We start from the raw sequence: 25225 nt of genomic DNA, 5'->3' as shown, positions 1-25225 counted from the left end.
ACATTGTGCTTCAATTTATTAGGGGATTTGTAACATTTTGGCACCCCAGTGAATTAGGCTTTTCTTGCCCTTTAAAATTCAAATGAGTATTTTATGTGTTTAAAATGCCAGTTGAGCAGATATAAAGCCTGTTCCTCCTTGATGTATATCATTTAATTTAGTTTGTTTTATACACTGATGGTTTTTGTAATAAAGTGTTCGCTATTTTATACAAAAAAAAACCCATATATTGCACTTTTTGCTTTCCTTGAAGCAGGGAAGGGTTTGTTTATAAGCAAGTGGGTTAAGTCATCTAATTACTGGAGACATAGTAAGTGTTAAAAACAAAACAATGATCTTTTCGTGCCTTTCTATTTATTTTGCTTATGTTTTAAAGAAAACATTTTATTTGAGCTCTTGACCTGCAGTGGGACTTAAAAATCTCTTGGCATTTAGGCAGTCAGACAAACAGATCCTTTTTCTCCATAAAGGCTGAATAGGATTCAACGTCAGCTGTAATGTTTCACTAAAGTGGTCTCCATCTTTAAAGGGAATGTAAAGGCCAAAAAATAAAATCCCATTTTTACTTTCTTTAATGAAAAAGAAATCTATCTTCAATATACTTTAATTAAGTATATTGACTGTATGCCATGAAATTCCCCCTTCATTTTCCTTGCTCTCACAGCTGCGGATAGGAAACTTCAGACGCTCCCTAACTATTAGAGATGCCGTATAATGCTTATTTACAACATTCACTGCACAACTTTGAGGATTAAGAATCAAACCTGTACATATTTCAAATAGGCCATTGTGCATTGCATTATAGATTGGCCTGTCAATTTGCTTTTAAAGGAGAATTCAACCCTTACTGAAAAAACGCTTCCCTCCCTGGGGAAATGCCCCTAACTTTTTACTTACCCCTCGGTGCAGATTCAGAGATCGCAGTTCATGGCAGCTATCTTCCGGGTTCCCAGTTTGCAACAACTGGTAATGCGCCGAAATGGATGGAAATTGCCGAAGCGCCAGAAGAAGACATGAAGACCCGTAAGATGGCTGCCGTGAACTGCGATTCCTGAATCTGCAAGGGTAAGTAAAAAGTTAGGGGCATTTCACAGAGTAGCAGCTAGGCTGGGGGGAGGAGGGGTGGTCTACGTAGGGTAAGGGGGTAGGGTTTTTTCTCAGTTAGGGTTGAATTCTCTTTTAAGAAGGGCTTAGTGACTATATAGAAATGTTTTAATTGAAAATGTAACTTGATGTATCCTTGATTTTAGTAATGGACATAATCAGAAAGTCCATATGCATATGGTGGATTTAATGAGCTCTATCGTTTGTGAAGGAGATACTGTTTCTCAGGAGCTGCTCGATAGTGTCCTAGTGAACTTGGTTCCTGCACACAAGGTATATTTCTCTATTTCAAAGGGGTATTGGCAATAATAATAAACTGTTTTACTTTGTACGTATTCTTCTGTTACTTGCACTGTGATCATCCTCAGAAAAAGTGTCTAATATAAAACCCCTATACAAGTCATAGAATGTAATTGTTACAGCTGTAAAACTTTAGTTTTGTGATCGGATTTAAAAGAATTTTAAAACTATTTAAAGTATTTTACCTCATTGGCTACAAAAAAGGCATCCTAAAATAAACTGCCACATCTTCCACACGATCATTCATCTTTATTTTTAACTCTCAAATCTATTATACCCTTTATAAAATTTCTCTCACTGACTGCCTGCTGGTTCTTGCTCTTATGATATGCCATAGGGAGTCAGCTGTATCCCATATGCTACTCCTTTAAGTTTAAACATAAGTAGCCTCAGGTAGCTACACATTGTGAGATATGGGAAGAGTCAAACATTACTTTTTTCTTACATGATTTGTGGTGTTTACTTTATGTATTGTATTTCTGCTGGGAATATCTAAAAATTGTTTACTGTTCCTCACCATTCATACATAAGTCAAAAGATCCAATATTTGAAACGCATTACATTTCACACTATTGACACTCCAAGTACTTAATCACCTTTTATGTCCGCTATTGGACTTTGGTTTCTAGAATGATAACATACCAAATAATGTGTCTTCTGGGTTTCAGAATTTAAACAAACAAGCATATGACCTGGCAAAAGCTCTGCTTAAGAGAACTGCTCAAGCTATTGAACCATACATTACAAACGTAAGTATCATTCAGTTGATTTACTGGTATTGCTATTTTTTCCTTAAAGGAAAACTATACCTCCAAAATTAATATTTAAGCAACAGATAGTTTATATCAAATTAAATGGCATATTAAAAAATCTTATCAAACTGGAATATATATTTAAGTAAATATTGCCCTTTTACATCTCTTGCCTTGAACCACCATTTTGTGATGGTCTCTGTGCTGCCTCAGAGATCACATGATCACAAATACTGCAGCTCTAACTGTAACAGGAAGTGTGGAAGCAAAAGACAGAACTCTGTCTGTTAATTGGCTCATGTGACCGAACATATATGGTTTGTTTGTGTGCATCGTGACTCCTACGATCCCAGGGGGGGCGGCCCTTATTTTTTAAAATGGCAATTTTCTATATAGGATTACCCAATGGCACATACTACAGAAAAAGTATATTATTATGAAAATGGTTTATTTACATGAAGCAGGGTTTTAAATGAGCTATTTCATTAAATATATTTTTTAGAATTCTACCTTGTTCGGGGGGGTATAGTTTTCCTTTAAAGGGGTTCTAAACCCAAATAGTTTAAACTCAATGTTTTCTGTGCACTTTTGCAGGTAACATTGTTTATCTGTTTTAGCGGTTACTAAGGTAATTACATTTTTATACTTCTAATGACAGGCTTTTGGCTCAACTGGGTGTCTGCAACCCAATGGTTAAGTAAATACAGAATTGCACAGATAGATACTGACACACTATTCTAGCCCTTCAAAATATTTTGCGGTGAAAGCCTGCCTAGCAAAGGGATTGTTCACCTTCCAACACTTATTTCAGTTCAGTTGGTTTCAGATTGTTTACCAGAAATAGACACTTTCCAATTATTTCTATGTGTGACTGTTTTTCTAACATTAAGTGTAAGGGCAGAGACACACATGGAGATTTGGAGATTAGTCGCCCAGCAACAAATCGCCTTTTCTTCAGGCGACTAATCTACCCAAACTGCCTTCCCACTTGCTAGAATGTAAATCGCCGGCGGGATTTTCCAAAGGCGTCCGCCTTCAGAAAACGAAGCGATCCAAATGCCATCCCACCGGCGATTTCGATTCTAGCCAGCGGGAAGGCAGTTTGTGGAGATTAGTAGCCCGAAGAAGAGGCAATTTGTTGCCGGGCTACTAAATCTCCCCGAATCTGCATGTTTGTCTCTGCCCTAAAGTGTCTTTGACAGTTTCTAAAGCAGCTGTGGGAGGCGGGAGGGTCGCTGACCCTGTAAACTGTTCTAAATTGATACATTTAGTTGAAACATTTCTTATCTTTGTCCCTGCTGAGCAGCATCCTTGTGTTTCATTAAAGGCAGCTGTTAGAATTGATAAAATAGTTGCTGATATTCTACAGATGCTGCTGAAAAGGTCTTTATTTCTGGTGAACAATTTGAAAACGATTGAACTAAAAAAAGTGTTTGGAAGGTGAACAAGTCCTTCAATTAAATTGTGGAATTTGCAGAGGCATTCTTTATTAGGTGATTGTATTTCATAGTAAATGCATTTCATAGAAAACTGGCATAGCTAGCTAGAGCCGCTAGATGTGTTCCACGTGTAAGAAGTGACACGTTCATCAAGTTGTAAGGTCTCTAAAATACTGGAGTTTCACCCTGTGTTCCTTACTGCAGCACAGTTTTGTTATAGGATGAACTATGCTAAAATCATCCTTCCAGTTTGTTTCAGGCAGCAGTAAACCAGTTCATTTTATGCTTATTATCCATTTTTGTATCTGCAGTTTTTCAACCAAGTTCTTATGCTTGGTAAAACCTCCATCAGCGATTTGTCAGAACATGTCTTCGATCTGATTCTGGAGCTCTACAACATCGATAGTCATTTGCTTCTTTCCGTTTTACCTCAGCTGGAGTTCAAGCTCAAGGTTAATATTCTGCTTTTAATAAACCCTATGCACAAAATAACTTTTTTACCTATCTGGTAAAAAAAAAGGACATCCTATTTTAACGCGTGGTCTGAACTGAAGCAACCAACCAATCTTGGTTACAATTCCCATAAATATCTGCTTTTAAATATAAAATTGGTGCTTAATCTTTCTTAAGTTTAAGGCACACAACTATTGTGTTTGTATAGAGTGGGGGGGGGGAAATTGCTATTGGGCATAATAACCAAGAGTGTTGTGTGCATAATTCTTCTAGCCCTTGCATCAGTATTCAAAGTGGTACTTTGACCATCCTATCAATGCTCTTTTTGATAGCTGGTTTCATGCAGATAATGGAGCTTCGTTTTATAGAAAGGCCCATGCATTAAAGACATTTTAACTTTAAAAAAACAAATCACAATTGGATAAAAAAAATAATCGGTCACAAATGAAAGGCATTTTGGAAATGGCAGTGCCATATTTATGAGGTTTTGTACATGTATCGCTTAACAGAATCAGTATTGCTAGTTTATAAACATGGGGGGTGCTTTTTAACTAATAGTTTAATGGCCTAAAGACTGATCTTCTTTGTGGGGTTATTTTATTGTTCGCTATATGTACTTTTAAAAAACGGTATTTATGCTGTTTATAAGGATACCCTTTGCAATTTGGCACACCCATTTCTTATGGAACACCTGCTACTTATTGGTGTGCTGTATGAATGCATCGACTTCACCCTTCCTATATCTGCTTTGCACATGGTTTAATGTTCTCCTATCCTCAAATGTCATTTGCTTGGGTATAATGTAATGCTGTCCTTTGTACAATGATTAAAAAAATAGAGAGAGAGAGAGATATGTGGCTTTATCTGTACTTTTTGTTGAGCTTAAATGTTTTGTCTTTGGAATTCAGAGTAACGACAATGAAGAACGACTGCAGGTGGTTAAATTGCTGGCAAAAATGTTTGGTGCCAAAGATTCGGAACTGGCTTCTCAAAACAAAACACTTTGGCAGTGCTACCTAGGAAGGTAATTATCCTATTACTACTGTGTGCATACCTGGTTACATGTATATCCCTCGCCCATTGTAGCTCGGATAATGCCTTGGCAGAGCTGAACTAGTAAGAATTTAGTCCAAGTTCATAAAACACAAGGAAAGTTAAAATGCCTAAGGGGTGTCAAGTTTTTGGCACATCCCAGTGATTCTAGTTGCTTACATATTGCCCTGGAATAGTGCTCCTCTTCTTCTAATAATGCACCGAGGTACTGCTTTCTACACTGTGTTTGTAAATGTAATTGCAGTTGGAAGCGGCATTTCTTTATCCCATCCTGTTCTCTGGTTCTGACTTGTAAACATTGTACAGCTGCCTGTTGTTTCTTTGTTTCAGCAGTCAGAATTCGCAGTGCAGAGAATACAAACAGCCAAACAGATACTGCTTTCAGTAGCAATTGCATTTACAAATAACTACAAAAAAAGCTGAAAATATTTTGTTAATGTGTTTTGGAAACTTGCTTAGAATCAAAAATCAAGTCATAAAGAATTTTGAGTGTGATTCTACTTTAAAGGTGTTTCTCACCTTTGAGTTAACTTTTAGTGTGATATTCTGAGACACGTTGCAACTGGTTTTCAGTTTTGTGGTTATTTGGCTTTTTATTCAGTAGCTCTACAGTTTGCAATTTCAGCTATCTGGTTGCTAGGGTTCAAATTACCTTAACAACCATGCATTGATTTTATAAGAGACTGGAATATGAATAGGATAGGCCTGAATAGAAAGACAAGTAATAAAAAGTAACAACAACAATACATTTGTGGCTTTACAGAGCATTTCTTTTATATGGGGTCAGTGACCCCCATTGAAAGCTGGAAAGAATCAAAAAGAAAAAAACTATAAACAGTTAATAATGAAGACTAATTGAAAAGTTTATTAACATACTAAAAGTTAACTTAAAGGTTAACTTAAAGGCTTATGCCACATAGGTTTTTGAATTTCCTTTTTCCTTCTCAAAGATGGGAAGATAATGGCAGATAATTTTGAGAGTAAGTGGTTTTCACTCAACTCATTATTTTCTGAGTAATACCCACTTATCAGAGGAAGCTTCTACTATAGTGAATTTGCCAAGGAATGGAAAGATTATTTTGGTTGCATTGGCCATCAAATATGGGTGAATGATGACCATATTAATAAAACCCATATTTTGTAAACCTTAAAGTGAAGCAGATTCGGCAGTTGTCATGCAGCTGTATTGGAATATGCATGGTGTACCCAAAACAGCTGTTCTTGGGGTGCTGCACAACTGCATACAATGGAGTATTCCTGGCTGTCAGTTCTAGAAAGGTTCTGTTTCCCTGGTTGATACAGGTCACACCATTCAGTACCTCTCCCATTCACAGATTGATAAAACAGGCCATGTATTTAGGCTCTCACTCATTGACTGAATAAATGGTAAAGTTCCTATTTAGCAGTGTTTTATAGCCAGAGAGAGCACAATTCTCTCCTGATTGCCTATATAAGAAATAGTATGGTATGTCCTACCCATGTGCATAAACAAACTATGCAGATAAGAGTCCTGCAAAGAAATTCTTGCGTAAGTATTTGTGGATATGTTAAAGTAAATGTAAAGCTAACAAATAGATGTTATTTAGATGATGTACGGTAACCTTTCAGAAGACTGAATTCTATGTATGCTTAATTTATTTTCCAAATCCATGAACTCATATATTTCTATTCAATGTTTTTCTTGGTAGATTTAATGACATACATGTGCCCGTTCGTTTAGAATGTGTGAAGTTTGCTAGCCACAGCTTGGTGAACCATCCTGACCTTGCAAAGGATTTAACAGGTATCTGTATATCATTTACAAAATGTATTGGTTTTTTTAGATTCTTGTGTCTGTAATTTGGAAAGGTTTTCTTTAGGACATATTACTTTTGCAGCCTTTTACTTTGCAGTGTTATAGCCTTCTTAGTTTTCAGGGTTACACTCAGTAAGTCTGGGATACTCCGGAACTAAAAGACCCCCCTAAATTTAATACACCTCACATGTCTAGGTCCACAACATTGTTGGGTAATTATATAGAATGCAAATTATCTCGTTCTTTTTTCTAAAAAGCATCACATTGGACTTTATTTTCAATTTATGCATGCCAGAGTAATAATTATTTTTCCTTTTGAAGTTTCTCCTCAATTTATAATCCTTGTCCCCAACAAAGAAGGGTAGTTTAGAAAGGTATCTTAAAACCCAATGGGCTGCTGAACATGGAGATGTTCACACAGTTGATTATTTGGGTATGATATAGAGGTGTACTTGAATGAGATAAAAGCACAGTCATGCTTATTTCATTTGGGAGATGTCAGGTGAGAGATTATGGACACACTTGAGCTGACTGTGCCATCAACCTGAATATTCCCATGTGTAGAGAGAGAGAGATTATAAAGGCCAGGCATTCTCCTGTACACAGCAAAAAATAAGGGAGATTTTGCCAGAGCATCAAGGAACTAACTCATGAACGGAGTACTGTACCTAAGGCTTGATAGCACACTGGGTGAATTCTTTGTTGGGCGACAGAGGAATGCCACATCCCCCTTTGTTATAAACCATCTGTACACAAACTGAAAACGCGCAGTTTTTGAGCAGAAATTGCACATTTGTGTGCCCAAAACCACTTGTTTCACATGACAGTAACAGGAGATATGGGGTGAATATGGGTGTTTCCCCAGTTGCGAAAAAATGCATTAAGGAGAATTTACCCACATGCTATCAGCCTAAGAGTTGAGAAGGGATATGGTCAAAAATATGGCCTTGCATTTTTTTTTTTAAAAAAAGCTTATTATACAGGTACGAGCCTGGATATCACTTGGCACTGCTTAGTATTTAATTCTTAATTTGCAATATCTGTTTACTGGCGTCCTTTGTAGGACCATCAGTCACTGGGACCATTGGTAGATCTGTCAGTTTAATTGTTATGAAAACTACAATGTGTTCTTACCATGTTTAATCATGCAGAACTGGTTATCTTATGTTAGATTTTATGTCAGGTTTATTTGTATGGATGAGGCCCTATCTATCCTATTGCATAACGATTGTAGGTACCTATGTAACTATGATTGACAGCTTTCCTGATTTCAAATCTGTATAATGACCTGCATTTCCCTTATGTCGATGTCTGCTAACTATATATATTGTATTCTGTAAAACACAATAAAAATTATTGAAATAAAAAAAGCTTATTACATTTTTATATATATATATTTTTTTTTTAAAGATTATCTTAAAGTGAGATCGCATGACCCTGAAGAAGCCATTAGGCATGATGTGATTGTGTCTATAGTTACTGCTGCTAAGAAAGATCTTCTCCTGGTCAATGACCAACTACTGAATTTTGTTCGGGAAAGAACTTTGGACAAAAGGGTAAACACTATCTCTTGTTTTTTTTTTTATTTGTGTGGGGGTCTATATAATATCCACCTTTCCTGTACACAGTACAGTTTGAATTCTAGGTAGGACATATTGTCCATCAGAGTTTTCCGTTTTCATGCATTATTCAGTAGGATGCAGATCCCAGGCTTCAGACCACTTAATTGAGTTCATCAGTATTGTTTGTGCTTCCGATTTGTAAATGTAAAGCCAAGCCTCGCCTATCTGCCCTTTTTAGGGCCATGATACCTCTTAGACATTATGGATCCTGTTTCCTGTGGATTACTTCTTGTGACAATGGAAATGGCTGGGTCATCAGTGCACTTATGTGGCTTTTCAGGTGACCCCCACTGATTTGTGACTTCATATGAAAAAGTGATTCATTACTAATGATATTTTTTATTAACTGTGCAATCAAAATGACTAGTAGCCCTATGGCAACTGGGAGTTTAAAATAATTTGGAAAGTATAGTCGAATTTTCTTTTCTTGGACAATTTCTTGGATGGATTTAGTTGGCATCTATTAAGTGCAAACACTGACACATTTAAAATTGTCATTGCTTTATTCTCCCCCCCCCACAGCATAATGCCACTGTTATGTGCAGTTTTCACTTATTCCACTCCATTACATTTTCTCATTTTGAGCAACCTTTAGCCAATGCTGAAAATGTAGCTTTTCATTTTTTTTAATGTTAAAACTGAAACTTAAAGGGATACTGTCATGGGAAAAAATGTTTTTTTTCCAAAATGAATCAGTTAATAGTGCTGCTCCAGCAGAATTCTGCACTGAAATCCATTTCTCAAAAGAGCAAACTGATTTTTTTTTTTATATTCAATTTTGAAATCTGACATGGGGCTAGACATATTGTCAATTTCCCAGCTGCCCAAAGTCATGTGACTTGGATGTTGGAGTGATATCACCCCCTCCCTTTTTCCCCCCCAGCAGCCAAACAAAAGAACAATGGGAAGGTAACCAGATAACAGCTCCCTAACACAAGATAGCAGCTGCCTGGTAGATCTAAGAACAACACTCAATAGTAAAAACCCAGATACATTCAGTTACAAGGAAAAACAGCAGCCTTCTCTCCTAAAGTGCAGGCACAAGTCACATGACCAGGGGCAGCTGAGAAATTGACAAAATGTCCAACCCCATGTCAGATTTCAAAATTGAATATAAAAAAATCTGTTTGCTCTTTTGAGAAATGGATTTCAGTGCAGAATTCTGCTGGAGCAGCACTATTAACTGATGCATTTTGAAATTTTTTTTTTTTTCCCATGACAGTATCCCATAAAAAAAACTGACATGAAACTGAATCAGAAAATATAGACACACACTTCTGAAAGTTTCAAATCTGTCAGCCAACTATATTCATTTATAGTTATCCTTGTGTATTGTTTCTGTGCATTTTCTTCCCTTCCTTGAAGTGGAGAGTACGAAAAGAAGCAATGATGGGGCTTGCTCAGATCTACAAAAAGTATTCCCTGCAAGCTGAAGCTGGAAAAGAATCTGCAAAGCAGATTTCATGGATTAAAGATAAGCTGCTGCACATATATTACCAGAACAGTATTGATGATCGGTAAGGTTGTTTTTCATGTTTTTCATATATGTCTATATTCATATGTATATAGATCATAATCTTGTAACATTTTTATTTTGGTGACTAGCAGAGGATCAGACATATAATATGATGTCACATCAAGGTTTTAGTAGTAGTAATATCAAGTAGTTCTCTATTCTCAAATTGGTCCTGAGCATAGGAGAATAACTTTAGCCTTATCAGGAGAGGGATGGAGGGGGAGAGAGAGAGATGGAGGGAGGGAGAAATGGATGGATGGTGAGAGGGAGAGATGCAGGGGGAGAGGGAAAGTGAGAGATGGGTGGAGAGAGGGAGAGATGGGGAGGGAGAGATAGATGGAGAGAGGGGGAGATGGATGGAGAGAGGCAGAGATGGATGGAGAGAGGCAGAGATGGATGTAGAGAGGGGGAGATGGATGGAGAAGGGGGGAGATGGATGGAGAGAGGGAGAGATGGATGAAGAGAGAGATGGACGGATCTCTAGAGAGAGAGAGAGAGAGAGAGTTTCCTGTGCCTATAGTTACATTAAATTGAATGTATAAATAGAGTTAAATTAAAGCACACAAATATTCACTGAGATAATCTTGTGTTCACTTGTGGGACTGGCTGTGTGGGTCATACTTTCCCTTTCCCCTAATGATCTTGCAATCATTTCAGGAGCAAAATCTGTCCAGAGGCTGCCCACTCTGTTTAGTTCATTTGAAAATTGTTGTATTTGCTGTCAGTTTTGAATTCTTAGATTTTTTTTAAGACTTTTATTTCTTCTTTAACTATAGGCCAAGCCTAATAGTATCCACCACTGAGTGTGGGTGAATTTATAGGTTTCAGGGAGAAATAAACCTTTTAATCACAGAAATAGACGACTGGTTGCTGCCATCCTATTATTGCTGCTTGTGTTACATTTCTCACAACATTGTCAGATGTAATGTGGATCTTTGGGAAATTAGCAACATTTATGTGTCTTTTAATTAGTCGTGGATCGTATTTGTTTCTTGTCCAGGTTACTTGTGGAAAGGATTTTTGCTCAGTACATGGTTCCTCACAATTTAGAAACTACAGAGAGAATGAAATGCTTGTACTACCTGTATGCAACATTGGATACAAATGCTGTGAAGTAAGTTATCCACTGTTCTTAATGTGTATTTTATTATAATCTAAGCCTTTTGTTCAGCCTGGGCAATAAATTCATCTGGTGGGTCAAACTGCTATACAACTCCCCTGTTGCTGAGGTGAGGGTCAACAACTTCATTCCCCCCCCCACCTTTCCAACTACACAGGGGGACCAGGCAAGAATACCCGTTGTCTCCGTTCTCTTCACTCTAGCAATCGAACCCTTGGCCATTATGATACGGGAGTGCCCAACCATCAAAAATTTGCAAATATCACAGAAAAGGTTTCCCTTTTTGCCGACCATATCCTAATATACCTAGCTGACCCCCTAGAATGCCTCTCTACTCTATTAACCACAGTCCAGGAATTTGGCAAATACTCCGGTCTCTGCATTAATTGGGAGAAATCGCAACTATTTAGCATTGATACCGCCCCACTTGCCCTCACGGACACAACTAAAAATGGGTCACATCATTCAAATACCTGGGGATTTGGGAGCATCCGGACCCTCAACTCTTCCTGAAACTAAACCTAGACCCAATAATCGATTCCTTTTCCCAATCACTCAAGAACTGGGCCAAGTTACCACTCACTCTATGGGGTAGAGTGAACATTATACACATTATATATTTGCCCAAGCTCCTCTATATATTCCACAAATCTCCATTCACTATTTCTCGATCCTGGTTTAAGAGACTAAAGACAATCATAATCCCTTTCATCTAGGCTAATAATACCCCTCACATCTCCTGGGAAAGGCTAACAGCGGTTGTTGGGAAAGGGGGTCTGGCACTCCCGCACTTCTACTTTTGCTACCTTGCTTCCCAAATATACTATATGCATTGGTGCCTCTCCCCCAATCCCTACAACCGTAACACAACTATTCAAGCATCCATCCTCCACTCAATAGAGGGTCTAAGCACCTATCCCTATAGACACCACTCAGATATGGCCACCTTACTGAACACTTTACTGACCTGGACTGCAGCTTTGAAAATCTTAAGCCACCTCGGTCACCCTATCTCCCATTTTAGGCCAACTCTCTCCTACCCCAGCTAAACAAAGTACAAAACTTCCTCTGCTGGCCACGCTTGGGCATTAAAAAACTCTCTGACCTGATGTCTGGCCCCAGTTTCCCTCTTATCAAGAGTTAGAAGGTCAAGTCCTGGGCCAACGGGTACAGTTCTACCGTGACCCAACACTAATTCAGTGTCATTCTACCAGATATTGTACTTTTATGTTTGTGTTGTTAAAACCAATAAAAAATTACCTTTAAAAAAAAAAAAAAAAAAAAAGTAATATAGCAATACTGCTGTAACATCGCAGAGTAATTATTTTATGGGTAGAATCAATCATTCCTAGGAAAAATAGCTATTACCGTATACGGCAGCAGGCTTCTATCTTATGGCTAGCAATTGTCCGTTATGAAAAATACAACTCTGCAAGCTGGGCTGTTGACTAATATTCAGCTTATTTTGTTTTTCCTACCAGAGCTCTGAATGAAATGTGGAAATGTCAAAACATGTTGCGGCATCATGTTAAGGATTTGCTGGACTTGATCAAAAAGCCAAAGGTATTTTTTCTTGTATGCATTATATTGAATGTGCTCAATATATAGGGAGCTAAAAATTATGATTGCAAAAGTTACTTACCTGAGACTAGGGACCGTCACACATAGTTACATGTGTATATATACAGCATTTTTCCTATATTCATTACTCTCTCATCTCAGGGGGACACAGGCACTGGAGGGTTAACTTCACCTTCCGGGAGGAAAGGACACTAAAAACAAGAACTTTGACAGCCCTCCCAGGGGCCGGCCCGCCTATCCCAGCAGGCCACACCCCCACCAGGAGGCTGTCACACCCCAGTTCTTTTAGTGTCCTCATGGGAGGAGGACACTCTCCCCTCAGGGGAGATTTTCTATTTGGTTTTTTTATTTATTTATTTAATTTTTTATTATTATTTATTTATTTTCCTTTTAGGTAATCCCCGGGCAGGAATTCCGGTTCAGTCCCGGTTGATACAGGGCATTCTTTTGATGGGGCAGGAGCTACTGCTCTGTCCCCTGAGCCCTTGCGCACCTTGAGACAGGAGCTGCGGCTCAGTTCTCCTGGTTGGGGGGCCAGCGGCTGGATCCGCTCTTCCGCACCCCCAGCCCAGTAGTGGCTCTCCACTTTTGGCGCCGACCACACTACTCCCTTACCTAGGGAGAGGAGCGGCAGGTTTCCTTCCTGAGGCCTTTTGCGGCTTTCGCGCCGTTCACAGGTGACGTCATCGCGCATGCGCGCGCACTTCCTTCTACTTCGCGCCGTTTTTCCTCTCGCTGGGCGCAGTTCTTGCAGCGCTCCTCCCGGATCACCAGTCTGCCACAGGCTCTCCAGACCGCACAGAGCTCCATCCTCCTACACAGGCACTGGCAGGCTAACTCCCTCTTCCAGAGGCAGAGTCCTTACAGGCACAGATTTTTCAGCGTTCAGGCTGCATCTCACAAGGGACGGCTGACACTCCTTTCAGGCCTGTATCATTCCTTACCTATATAGACCCTTGGGCTACCTTTCTATCTCTAGCTTAGGTATATACAGTATATTATTTATATATAGATATATATATTTTGTATTCTATATATATATAGGGACTATGGCAGATCCCACCAGGGAGGGTCCTAAGCTGCGTTCTACGCAATCTACTGCTAAGGTTCCTTCCGTGCCTAAGGTCTCCTTTCTAGCATGCTCCAATTGTCGCGCCAGACTTCCCCTGGGTCACCCTGAGACTACATGTACAGCATGTTCGCAGCCTTCCCATGCCCCTGCTTCTACGGACAGCCAGGGCGCATCGGCTGCTGTACCTGAACCTCCCTGGGCTAAAAATTTAGCGGACTCTATTTCTTCCCTTCAGGGACTTGCACGGCTCCCCGAGTCCTTAGACAAGTTCCTTGCCCAGCTGACTTCCCAACCTCCCTCGGGGATAGCCGGGAAACGCAAGGTCTCTGACACAGTCTTACTTCCGAACTCCGACGAGGAGTCGGAACTTGCAGAGGATGGCCAAATTTCTGACAGGGACTCTGACGAGGATTCCCACCGGGAACCAGAGATTCCCCCTGCTATCTCAGACATAGACAGCTTGATTGAGTCTGTTCTTGAGACTCTTAACGTGTCTCCACCTGTCTCAGCCGATCCTTCCAAGGATCTCTTTAAGAGACAGAAAAAGACTGCTAAGTTGTTCCCTTCACATGACCAACTTTTTTCTGTAGTCAAGGATGAGTGGGCCTCTCCAGAACACAAAATCAATCTTTCCCGTCGCTTCGCCCTTCTCTATCCTTTTCCCAAGGACGACACTGATCTTTGGTGCCTCTCTCCTACAGTCGATCCTCCTATCTCCCGTCTAGCCAAGTCCACCACCATTCCAGTTCCCGACGCTGCTGGATTCAAGGATCCTATTGACAAAAGGCTGGAGGGATTCTGCAAATCCATCTTTTTCGCCTCAGGTGCAGCCCTCAGACCGACCTTCGCTACCGCTTGGGTCAGTCGCGCTTCAGAGGTTTGGGCCGATCAGCTCTGTCAGGCTGTTATAGATGGTTCTGACCAGGCTTCTATTTTACAGCTGGCGGAACAACTCAAGGAGGCTTCCCAGTTCCTCTGCCAGGCATCCTTGGACTCGGCGAAGATGATTGCCAGGGCTTCCGCCACTTCCATAGCGGCCAGACGTTTCCTCTGGCTCAAACATTGGTCGGCGGATTTGACATCCAAGAAGTCTCTTGTCTCTATTCCCTTCGCAGGCAGGGTTCTATTTGGCACTGAGCTAGATAAAATCATCAGCCAGGCTACAGGGGGCAAAAGTACCCTCCTTCCACAGAACAAGCCTAAGCAGCAGTCGGCTAATCGCCGTTTCTCTCGATTTCGCCCCTTTCGTTCCAAACAAGCCAAGACTCCAACCACAGAAAGGAGCGCCCCTTCCTTTAGGGGAAAGTGGAAGAGACCTGCCTGGTCCGCTGGTAGACAAACTCAGAAACCTTCTGCCGACAAAGCATCCTCTTCCTGAAGGTTTGACCACCTCCCGAATCGAGAGGGTGGGCGGGCGTCTCCTCTCTTTTCGGCAGGTCTGGTCTCACTCCTTCGTAGATGCCTGTGTCCACGAAGTGCTCCACCAAGGTTATTCCATAGAGTTCCGACACCCTCCTCCGGAGAGATTTCTCTCTTCTCCCCCGCCGTCCAATCCCGTACGCAGAGCAGCTTTCTTAAAGGCCATTTCCGCCCTCCAACGGGCGGGGGTAGTGGTACCGGTACCCAAGGAGGAGGAACGGCAGGGGTTCTATTCCATCCTTTTCTGCGTCCCCAAGAAGGACGGAGGAATACGCCCCATCCTGGATCTCAAGAAACTCAATCGTTGCCTCAGACGTTTCTCTTTCCGGATGGAATCCATCCGTTCCGTCATTTCAGCAATGGAACCCGGGGAGTTTCTTTCCTCTGTCGACATCAAGGATGCTTACCTCCATATCCCTATCCACCCGGCGCATCATCGCTACCTGCGATTTGCCTCTCTGGGGAAGCACTTCCAATTTGTGGCTCTCCCCTTCGGCCTGGCCACGGCTCCTCGGGTCTTCACCAAGATCCTGGCCCCAGTTCTAGCTCTCCTTTGGTCTCAGGGGGTATCAGTTACCCCCTACCTGGACGATCTCCTCATCAAGGCTCCATCAGCCCAGAGGAATCGGTCCGATCTGTCCCTCGTGATCCAGACTCTGCAACAACACGGATGGATCATCAACTTCAAGAAGTCGTTCCTGGTTCCCGCACAGAGAATGACATTCTTGGGGACTCTCTTCGATACCCAGCTCTGCCGCACCTTTCTCCCAGCGGACAAGGCTCTAACTCTACGCAGCCGCATTCTCTCTCTAGCGGACTCGCCATGCACTCCTCTCAGATCTTGCATGCAGGTACTGGGGTTGATGGTCTCTGCGATAGATACCATCCCTTTTGCTCAGCTTCACACTCGCCCCCTTCAGCGAGCCATCCTGACACACTGGAATCCAGAGATAACGTGTCTGGACTCTCCCATCACCCTCCCCTCTCCGACGAGGACTTCCCTAGGGTGGTGGCTTCAACCAGCCAATCTCAACCAGGGCAAGCCATTTGCAATCCTTCACTGGACCCTCCTCACCACGGATGCCAGTCTCCGGGGTTGGGGTGCGGTGTGTCAGGACCAGACAGCACAGGGCAGATGGCTCCCCTCAGAGACATCTCTTCCAATCAATGTCCTGGAACTCCGAGCCATTCGCCTGGCTCTCCTTCACTGGACAGACTTCCTCAGGGGCAAGACCATCAAGATTCAGACGGACAATGCCACGGCGGTGGCATACATCAACCATCAGGGAGGGACTCGCAGCAGGGGAGCCATGCAGGAGGCCTCGCGCATTCTCACCTGGGCGGAGAAGTACGTACCGGCCATTTCCGCAGTCCACATTCCGGGAGTGGAAAATTGGACGGCGGACTTCCTCAGCAGGGAAACTCTCGATCAAGGAGAATGGGCCTTGCACCCAGAAGTGTTCGAATTTCTGACCGACCAATGGGGCATGCCAGAGGTCGACTTGATGGCCTCCAGGACCAATGCAAAGACTCCGCGTTTCATGCCTCGGTCAAGGGATCCAAGGGCCATAGGAGTAGACGTGCTCACGGCTCCATGGCCGTTCCACTTCGTTTACGTCTTCCCCCCCTACCTCTCCTTCCCAGGATACTGAAGAGGATCAAGCGAGAGGGGGTCAGGACCATGCTAGTGGCTCCATACTGGCCCAGAAGGGCATGGTTTGCAGATCTCGTCAATCTCGCAGAGACGGAGCCCATCCATCTTCCAAATCGTCAGGATCTTCTAAGCCAGGGTCCAGTATTCCACCCGAATATTCATCTGTTCCATTTGACGGCCTGGCTCTTGAGACCTTAGTCCTCAAACGGCGGGGGTTTGATGACCGAGTGATAGCGACCATGATTGCTGCCAGAAAACCTTCCTCCTCTCGTATCTATTACAGAACATGGAGGACTTACATCGCTTGGTGTACCGCTCACTCTTTTCCCCCGCATCGCTACAGCACGGCCCGCATACTCGGATTCCTGCAGCAGGGCCTCGACAAAGGCCTTCGCCTTGCCTCCCTCAAGTCTCAGATTTCTGCCTTGTCCGTACTTTTCCAGCTCAACATTGCACTGAAATCTCCTGTTCGGACCTTCCTGCAGGGAGTCGCGCATATCGCCCCTCCCATTCGGGCACCTGTACCCGGTTGGGACCTCAACCTAGTCCTGTCGGCTCTACAGGGTGCTCCGTTCGAGCCCCTCGCTCAGGCCTCAGATATCCTCCTTACCTGGAAGACCGTGTTCCTCCTCGCTATCACGTCTGCCAGACGAGTGTCCGAGCTAGCAGCACTTTCCTGCCGTTCGCCTTTCCTAATTTTTCACCAGGACAAGGCTGTGCTCCGGCCCATACCCACTTTCCTGCCAAAGGTGGTATCGGCCTTCCACCTCAACCAGGACATCGTGGTTCCATCCTTCTGTCCACACCCTAAGTGTTCTAAGGAAACTGCACTGCATTCCCTGGATGTGGTCCGCGCTCTCAAATATTATGTTCACAGATCCGAATCCTTTCGCAGGTGTGATGCTCTCCTCGTCATTCCTACTGGTCCACGGAGGGGTCTGAGAGCTTCCAAGACCACCCTTGCCAGATGGATACAATCCACGATTCACCGGACCTACCAGATCGCCGGTAGACCTTCTCCTCTGAGGGTCACGGCCCACTCGACCAGATCACTGGCGGCTTCCTGGGCAGCGCGGAACATGGCGTCTGTGGAGCAGATCTGCAAGGCTGCCACATGGTCTTCCATCCATACCTTCACCCGCTTCTACCAGGTTCATGTTGCCTCCTCTTCCGAGGCTGTTTTCGGTAGGAAGGTACTGCACGCTGCTGTGCAATCTTCAGCTTGATCTACCCACCCTTCTGGGGACTGCTCTTGAACGTCCCTCCAGTGCCTGTGTCCCCCTGAGATGAGAGAGTAAGATGGATTTTTGTCTTACCTGTAAAATCCTTTTCTCTCTTCATCGAAAGGGGGACACAGGCACGCCCATCCCGTACGATCTCAAGCTTAGCCGCGGAAGGTTCCTTAGACAGTTCTGTCTAGATCCAGCATCACCTCCTGGTGGGGCTCCCAAGCCCTAGTGTTTTTAGCTCCTTTTTGTCCTTGTTGCGTGGACATCCGTCAAGTTAGCCCAAGGTTCTTCCTTGGTCAGTTCTAGTTAATTCCTCAGTTATCTTTTACACTTTTAACGTTCTGGGGTGTGACAGCCTCCTGGTGGGGGTGTGGCCTGCTGGGATAGGCGGGCCGGCCCCTGGGAGGGCTGTCAAAGTTCTTGTTTTTAGTGTCCTTTCCTCCCGGAAGGTGAAGTTAACCCTCCAGTGCCTGTGTCCCCCTTTCGATGAAGAGAGAAAAGGATTTTACAGGTAAGACAAAAATCCATCTTTTTTGCTTTTATAGGTAAACTTTTATCCCCCCCCCTCCCCAAAATTAACAAAAATAAAATTTAAAACAATAAAGGGATGAGAAAGCAAAACAGTCAAAGAGAAGTGAGGCAAATTCTCTGGGTCACATGCAGTTGGTCAGTTAACATTAATTTTGATAAACGTATTTTTATGTGGCTTTATTACCTTGGGACAAAGACTCTTTCAGATATGGTAGGCACAACATTCGAATTAGTTAAATTGATTGTACAGCATATTGAAATACAGGTATGGAACCTGTGATCCAGAATACTCGTGACCTGGGTATTCTGGATAATGGATCTTTCCATAATTTGGACCTTCATACCATAAGTCAATAGAAAATCATGTAAACATTAAATAAACCCAATAGTCTGGCGTTGCTTCCAGTAAGGATTAATTATACCTTAGTTTGGATCAAGGTACTGTTTTATTATTACAGAGAAAAAGGACATTTTTAAAAATTTGGATTTTGTTTTTGATTATAATGGAGTCTATGGGAGAAGGCCTTTCTGTAATTTGGAGCTTTCTGGATAATGGGTTTCCAGATAGTGGATCCCATACCTGTATTTGTGAAAATGATTTTTAAAATGAGATTCTAACCTTTATAAGGCAAAGGAAGTGTGGTAAGAGTTGTATGCAGTCACGCTTTGCAGTCGGTAAGGGAAATTCTTCCTGATTAAAGAGAGAGAATACCCGGTTTTTGATATTCGCTCATTTAGCTTATGTAAACAAAAAAGTGCATACGGACTGCCAAAAATGAATATTTATATATTTTTTTTCTCATACCTGATTACATGGAATAAAACATGCTTGTCTATCGCTGAGGGACAGAGGGACAATTTTGGCTGTTTAAATTGTGTTTATGTATCTTAGGGGTATATGCTTCTTTTAGAGAGAGAGAGACTAAGAGCCACCTTTTCTCATGTGGTATTTGGAACATAGATCTGTGCAAAATTCTGGCAAACCTTTGTGTTTTGAGATTCTAACTTGTATTTCTGTTCCCTTTCAGACAGAAGCTGGCAGCAAAGCAATATTTTCAAAAGTGATGGTTATTACAAGTAAGTATCAGTCCTGTAGAGCCTAAAGAAGCTACTTTGTATGTTTTACCCAGATATAATTAATAAAATATACCTTTTATTTTGTTTTTAGGAAACTTGCCAGACCCTGGCAAAGGTCAAGATTTTTTAAAGAAATTTACTCAAGTATTAGAAGATGATGAGAAAATCAGAGGACAGTTGGAGAAACTTGTCAGTCCTACGTGTTCCTGCAAGCAGGCTGAAGTCTGCGTGGTACGGTTAAAGCTCATAAAGAATTCTTTTGATTTTTGTGACGGTTAGAAATAACTTTCTTTGTGACTCTGTTGGGTACCATTTTCACTCACTCTTATGTTGAGGTGAACTGTGTACATAAATGCCTGCTCCCTTTACGCACTCACACTAACTTCCCCAGCAGTGAAATCTGACAAATGTCTCAAACTGCCAACCTGCTTGTGCTGTCATTAGAGAATGCTGACTATGGAGCACTGCATTGCTATAATGGATCACCGGAAAAGAATACCTCTATTATGTTTTTCCATGGGTCACAAAGCCAACATGCGCCTCCACAGAGCTACCTGATGGGAAACATTATCACATCTGTCATTAGCAGAAGCCTCCAAATTGGGCTGCTGACTGCTGAATTGTGCTTCAGTGGATAGACAGTCCTGTAGACATGCTGTTTGATATCATTTCATCCTATCACATATTTACCCCCTTTAAAGGAGAAGGAAAGGCTTGGTGCACTTGGGGTTGCCAGATGTTAGGCACCCCCAAGTTTATGTATTTACTTACCTGAAACCCCGGGCCGGCGCTCCTATGAGCACCACGGAGCGATCTTCTTCAGTCTTCCTCTGTCTTTACGCGGTTGCGCATGTGCAGTAGAACGAAAAAGTTGGCTATTTCGTTCAACTGTGAAATTTAAAGAGAGAAGAAGACGGAAGTGGATCACTCTGTAGGGCTCACTGGTATAACCCTGGGCTGGTGCAGTTTTTTGCTGATAGGAGCACCGGCCCGGTGTTTCAGGTAAGTCAATACAATCACTTGGGGGGGGGCTAACATTTGGCACCCCCAAGTGCACCAAGCCTTTCCTTCTCCTTTAAGCCCTAGATTCATAGTAATGCTTTTATAATAAATATAATTATGATAACTAGTGAGCATACTTTATGTATATAGGTAATTCTCATTTTACTGGCCTATAAATACCAGTTTCAGACCTACAGGGATCTGTTTTCTACATAAGCAGTAAGTGTGTATGAATTTCAGCCTCACCGGATCTAAAATATCACACACTGGTATAAACCTTTGTACTTTATAATAGATCATGTCACAGATCTTGGTCCGCTTTAGCGACAAAATTAAATTAAACTGGAGACTTCAGTATAAAATCTTCATAATCCCTGCATATACATAGAATAATATCCTTTGATATTCTTTTGGGCCATTTGATATTTGGATATGCTGTTCCCTGTTGGCAACAGGCCCTTCATTGCTGCTGCAGCAGTAAGTCGTTCTACTCTGTGATATTTTGAAACAGCAAGAGATGCTGTATTGCCCTGCCAATTTTTATTCTTTGTACAACCAAAGTAGAAATATGGATAACAATGAACATACCAGTATCTACATGTCATTGATTGTTTTGTTTTTTTTTTTCATTCCCCAAGCGTGATATTACCAAAAAACTGGGCAACCCAAAGCAACCGACCAACCCATTTTTAGAAATGATTAAGTTTCTTTTAGAGAGGATAGCGCCTGTACACATTGATACAGAGTCAATCAGGTAAGAAAAATATGTTTTACTTGTTGGTCTGAATGTTTCATATATACAGTAGAACCCTGCTTTTACGTTTCCCAGGGGACCACGTCAAAAATGTGTATATTCCGGGTAAATCTGGGAAAGAAAAAAACGCAGTGTGCCTGAATGCGACCATGAAAAAACAGGGAATACAAAATTGGGGTTTTACTGTACTTCCTTCTCCAAATTACCATTGTAATGTTTCAAATCTAGTCTAATTATGAGTTTTAACGCAACAGTTAATGTTATCTTTTTCAATAAAGTGCTCTGATAAAGCTGGTTAACAAGTCAATTGATGGGACAGCAGATGATGAAGATGAAGGTGTGACCACGGATCAAGCAATTCGAGCTGGCCTTGAATTGCTGAAGGTAAGTGCCGATGCCATGCATGCATATTATGGCTTCTGCATAAAAACAAAGTGATAAGCTGAGATATATGCATTTATCTGAATAGACTTAGATCATGTAACGCTGCAGCTTTCAGCCAACATGAATACCCCGTAAAGAACCCATTGATATGACAACATGCAGCTGTGCAGAAGGCAGTAGATAGGGGATTCTAGTTTGGCAAATGTACGTCATTGATGGAACCACCATACGTGACATAAGCCTTACAAGAAGCTAAAATATTCTGTCATGATTTTTAAATTAAAAAAAATTTAATTGTTCGCACTGCAAATACATCACAATATAATATAATAATAATAATTAAATAATTATAATATAATACAATATAAAATTTCATTCCATAACCAACAAGTGTTTTTTTTTTCAAGTTGTAATATTAGTGGTGTGTATGCAGCCATCTTAGGTTGTTTTGCCTTTCAGAAATAGCCAGCACTTTAGGATGGAACTGCTTTCTGGCAGGCTGTTTTTTTCCCTACTTTACAGTAGGAAACTTTGCAGTGGGACCTGGATTTTAATATTGAGTGCCAGACAGCTGTTATCTTCTGTTAGGGAGTTGTTATCTGTTTAGCTTCCCATTGTTCTGTTGTTAGGCTGCTGGGGGGGTGCTGATATCTCTCCAACTTGCAGTACAGCAGTAAAGAATGACTTAAGTTTATCAGAGCACAAGTCACATGACTGGGGCAGCTGGGAAACTGACAATATGTCTAACCCCATTTCAGATAAAAAAAATCTGTCTTTTGAGAAATGGATTTCAGTGCGGAATTCTGCTGGAGCAGCACTATTAACTGATGCATTTTGGACCGTATCCCTTAAAGTTCAGAGGCTGTGACTTTCATCAGGACATTGGAAGGGGCTGGCCGAGTTGTTCTAACAAGCTGGGCCACCTCCCCTATGGCAGAAGGGTCACCCTTCTCTATTAAGCTCATTTTTGAAGTTAAATAACAAGCAATGCACTGTCAACCAGTTTATGCCACAACTCACAGCTCGTCTTTCTGTATTGCAGGTTCTTTCTTTCACCCATCCAATTTCATTTCATTCAGCCGAAACGTTTGAATCTCTCTTAGCCTGTTTAAAAATGGATGATGAAAAAGTAGCCGAGGCAGCACTACAAATTTTCAAAAACACGGGGAGCAAAATTGAAGAGGATTTCCCTCATATCAGATCGTGAGTTAAAATTTTCACATGTTTTTGGGTTGCTTTCCTTTTAAAGGATCCATTGATCTCTGCAGACATGTCTCTTCTGTGTGTCTGCTTTGATGTGTCTCACCTTTTTATACTTTCAATTGTATAACACCTTCATTGCTGACCCTAGAAATTATGTGTAAAATGTTTTAATATTGATCACTTAATCAGTACTGACGCTGTGATTCATAATTTGATTTTTGTTAAACTTTGTTTTAAATTTTCTTATTTTTCCGGTCTTGCAAATAAAGCTGGGCATACACCTCTTGTTTGGTTAGGCCATGAAATAAAATATTTCCTGAATTGGCCTTTTATGCTCTGGGTCAAAGCAAGCTGATGCAGTCATGGCTACAATCTGATTATAAAGGGGCTTAGGGTGATGAACTGGTAGGGGACCACATCAACACGCCGAATAGGCGTCATCCAAAGGGATGTTGTAACCTGTCCAGTGGGTATTGAACAGGCAAACTGCCAGCAAACCACATACATGGGCAACTAAGCTGACAATTTGGATCGTAGGGACTGAGTAGGTAGCCTATAAAGCATATAGACTGATAGAATAATTCACTGTGTTAAAGTTCACCCTTTCAAGTTCTGGCTAAGTTGTTTGCCCCTGAGCTTGTTTTGTCTAATTATATTCAATGTGCTGTTTTATCCCGTCGGTAAAATGGCAAAAAAGGAATTTCCATTACGGGGAGTGAAATCCGCTGCAGGGAAACAGTGAAAAAAAATTCCTTCCAATGCATTTTGCATGATTAAGCACCCCAAGTGTTTTATCTGGAGCACTTTTTACTACCCACAATGGAAAGAAAGTTTTGGCTGTATTGTCGCTGTGACAAAACGTGTGTGTAACAAAATGCTCTTTCTGTCATTGCCTAGGGTAGAAGGTTTTACTTCCCAGGTTTCAGTTTAGTGTTGCCTAACATACCGTACTAATGTCTTAATCTGGTTGAAGCCATTCTTCTAAATTTTCATATATATATATTTATTAGTCCAGAAAAGTTCCTGTGCTCTTTCCCTTAATACACTTGTGGGTGCTTGGTCAAACAATAATTGTATGCAAATTTCAAAAGATGACCAGCACACCAATTTCATTAAATAAGTGAATTTTTATTCAATCATCACTTGTGCATCCAAAGTTTTGGCCACACTGGGGCCTTTACCCTTGATAAATGTGGGCTGGGAAAAAAAATAGTAAGTCCAACCTGGTGCACTCACAACCTCCGCATCAACCGCCTGGGTGCTGGTCAAAATAATCACATCCTAATGCCAAAAACAGACCACACTCCAAGGACTTTTATAGTGTGAAAAATCTATTTTTTATTTCGAGGTTTCGGCACCGTAACTCGCCTTCCTGAGGACGGCCAGAGTTATGGCGCCGAAACGCTGAAATAAAAAATAGATTTTTCACTCTATAAAAGTCCTTGGAGTGCAGTCTGTTTTTGGCATTTATATATAATGAAACGTCGACTTACACCATTAAACCTTTGCACATAAATTAAGCCCAATGAGTGCCCAGTATTCTTTATGCTACTACAGACCTTTGCGGATGAGTGCGGATTTCTTTGCTCTATAGATTTTGATATATGTTCCAGCACCTAGGCATTTCCATTGTTTTCTGAGTGCACCTATACAGTAGTTTTTATATATATATATATATATATATATATATATATATATATATATATATATATATATATATATATATATATATATATATATATATATATATATATATATATATATATATATATATATATATATTCTCCAAGAACACCAGCAACACCGTGGGACTTTTGTGCAAAAATAAAGATTATGTTTGTGTAAATAATGTGTGTATGTGTCCCACCTGGGGGCCTTTATCAAGGAAACGTCGGATACAATGATACGTTACAAATAAACACTTCGTTCACAAGAAACAAATGAGTGTGCTGATCCTTCATTATTCTGCATTCGTGTTGTTGAGTGCCTCGTGTTTTTATATGGTCATGAAACTCCTCGGTAACTTATGATATCCTTATACAGTAATTTACAGTACTTTATTCACTATATATACTAAGTACTAATTATATGATCAGTACTTGGACAGCCCCAAGAGAATGTTGTAATTTTTGTCTCATAAATAGTCATATAATGTTCACGTTTTG

At 41.4% G+C, this 25225-nt stretch overlaps 1 protein-coding gene across 2 annotated transcripts in view; it reads left to right on the top strand.

Annotated features, from left to right (window-relative positions):
- Window positions 1-25225, top strand: part of pds5b.L (PDS5 cohesin associated factor B L homeolog) — a 74539-nt gene that overhangs the window by 24165 nt on the left and 25149 nt on the right. For both annotated transcript variants that reach the window (XM_041581112.1, NM_001096189.1), the window contains 14 exon segments: window positions 1251-1377; window positions 2073-2153; window positions 3907-4047; window positions 4957-5072; window positions 6790-6884; window positions 8307-8452; window positions 9884-10035; window positions 11035-11148; window positions 12636-12717; window positions 19669-19717; window positions 19809-19948; window positions 21358-21473; window positions 21752-21857; window positions 22900-23060. In XM_041581112.1, coding sequence (XP_041437046.1) covers window positions 1251-1377; window positions 2073-2153; window positions 3907-4047; window positions 4957-5072; window positions 6790-6884; window positions 8307-8452; window positions 9884-10035; window positions 11035-11148; window positions 12636-12717; window positions 19669-19717; window positions 19809-19948; window positions 21358-21473; window positions 21752-21857; window positions 22900-23060 — 1626 coding nt within the window.

This window comes from Xenopus laevis, chromosome 2L (assembly GCF_017654675.1).
Source record: "Xenopus laevis strain J_2021 chromosome 2L, Xenopus_laevis_v10.1, whole genome shotgun sequence".
NCBI lineage: Eukaryota > Metazoa > Chordata > Amphibia > Anura > Pipidae > Xenopus > Xenopus laevis.
The sequence above is the reverse complement of the archived record's forward strand: the minus strand, read 5'-3'. Positions and strand labels throughout refer to the sequence as shown.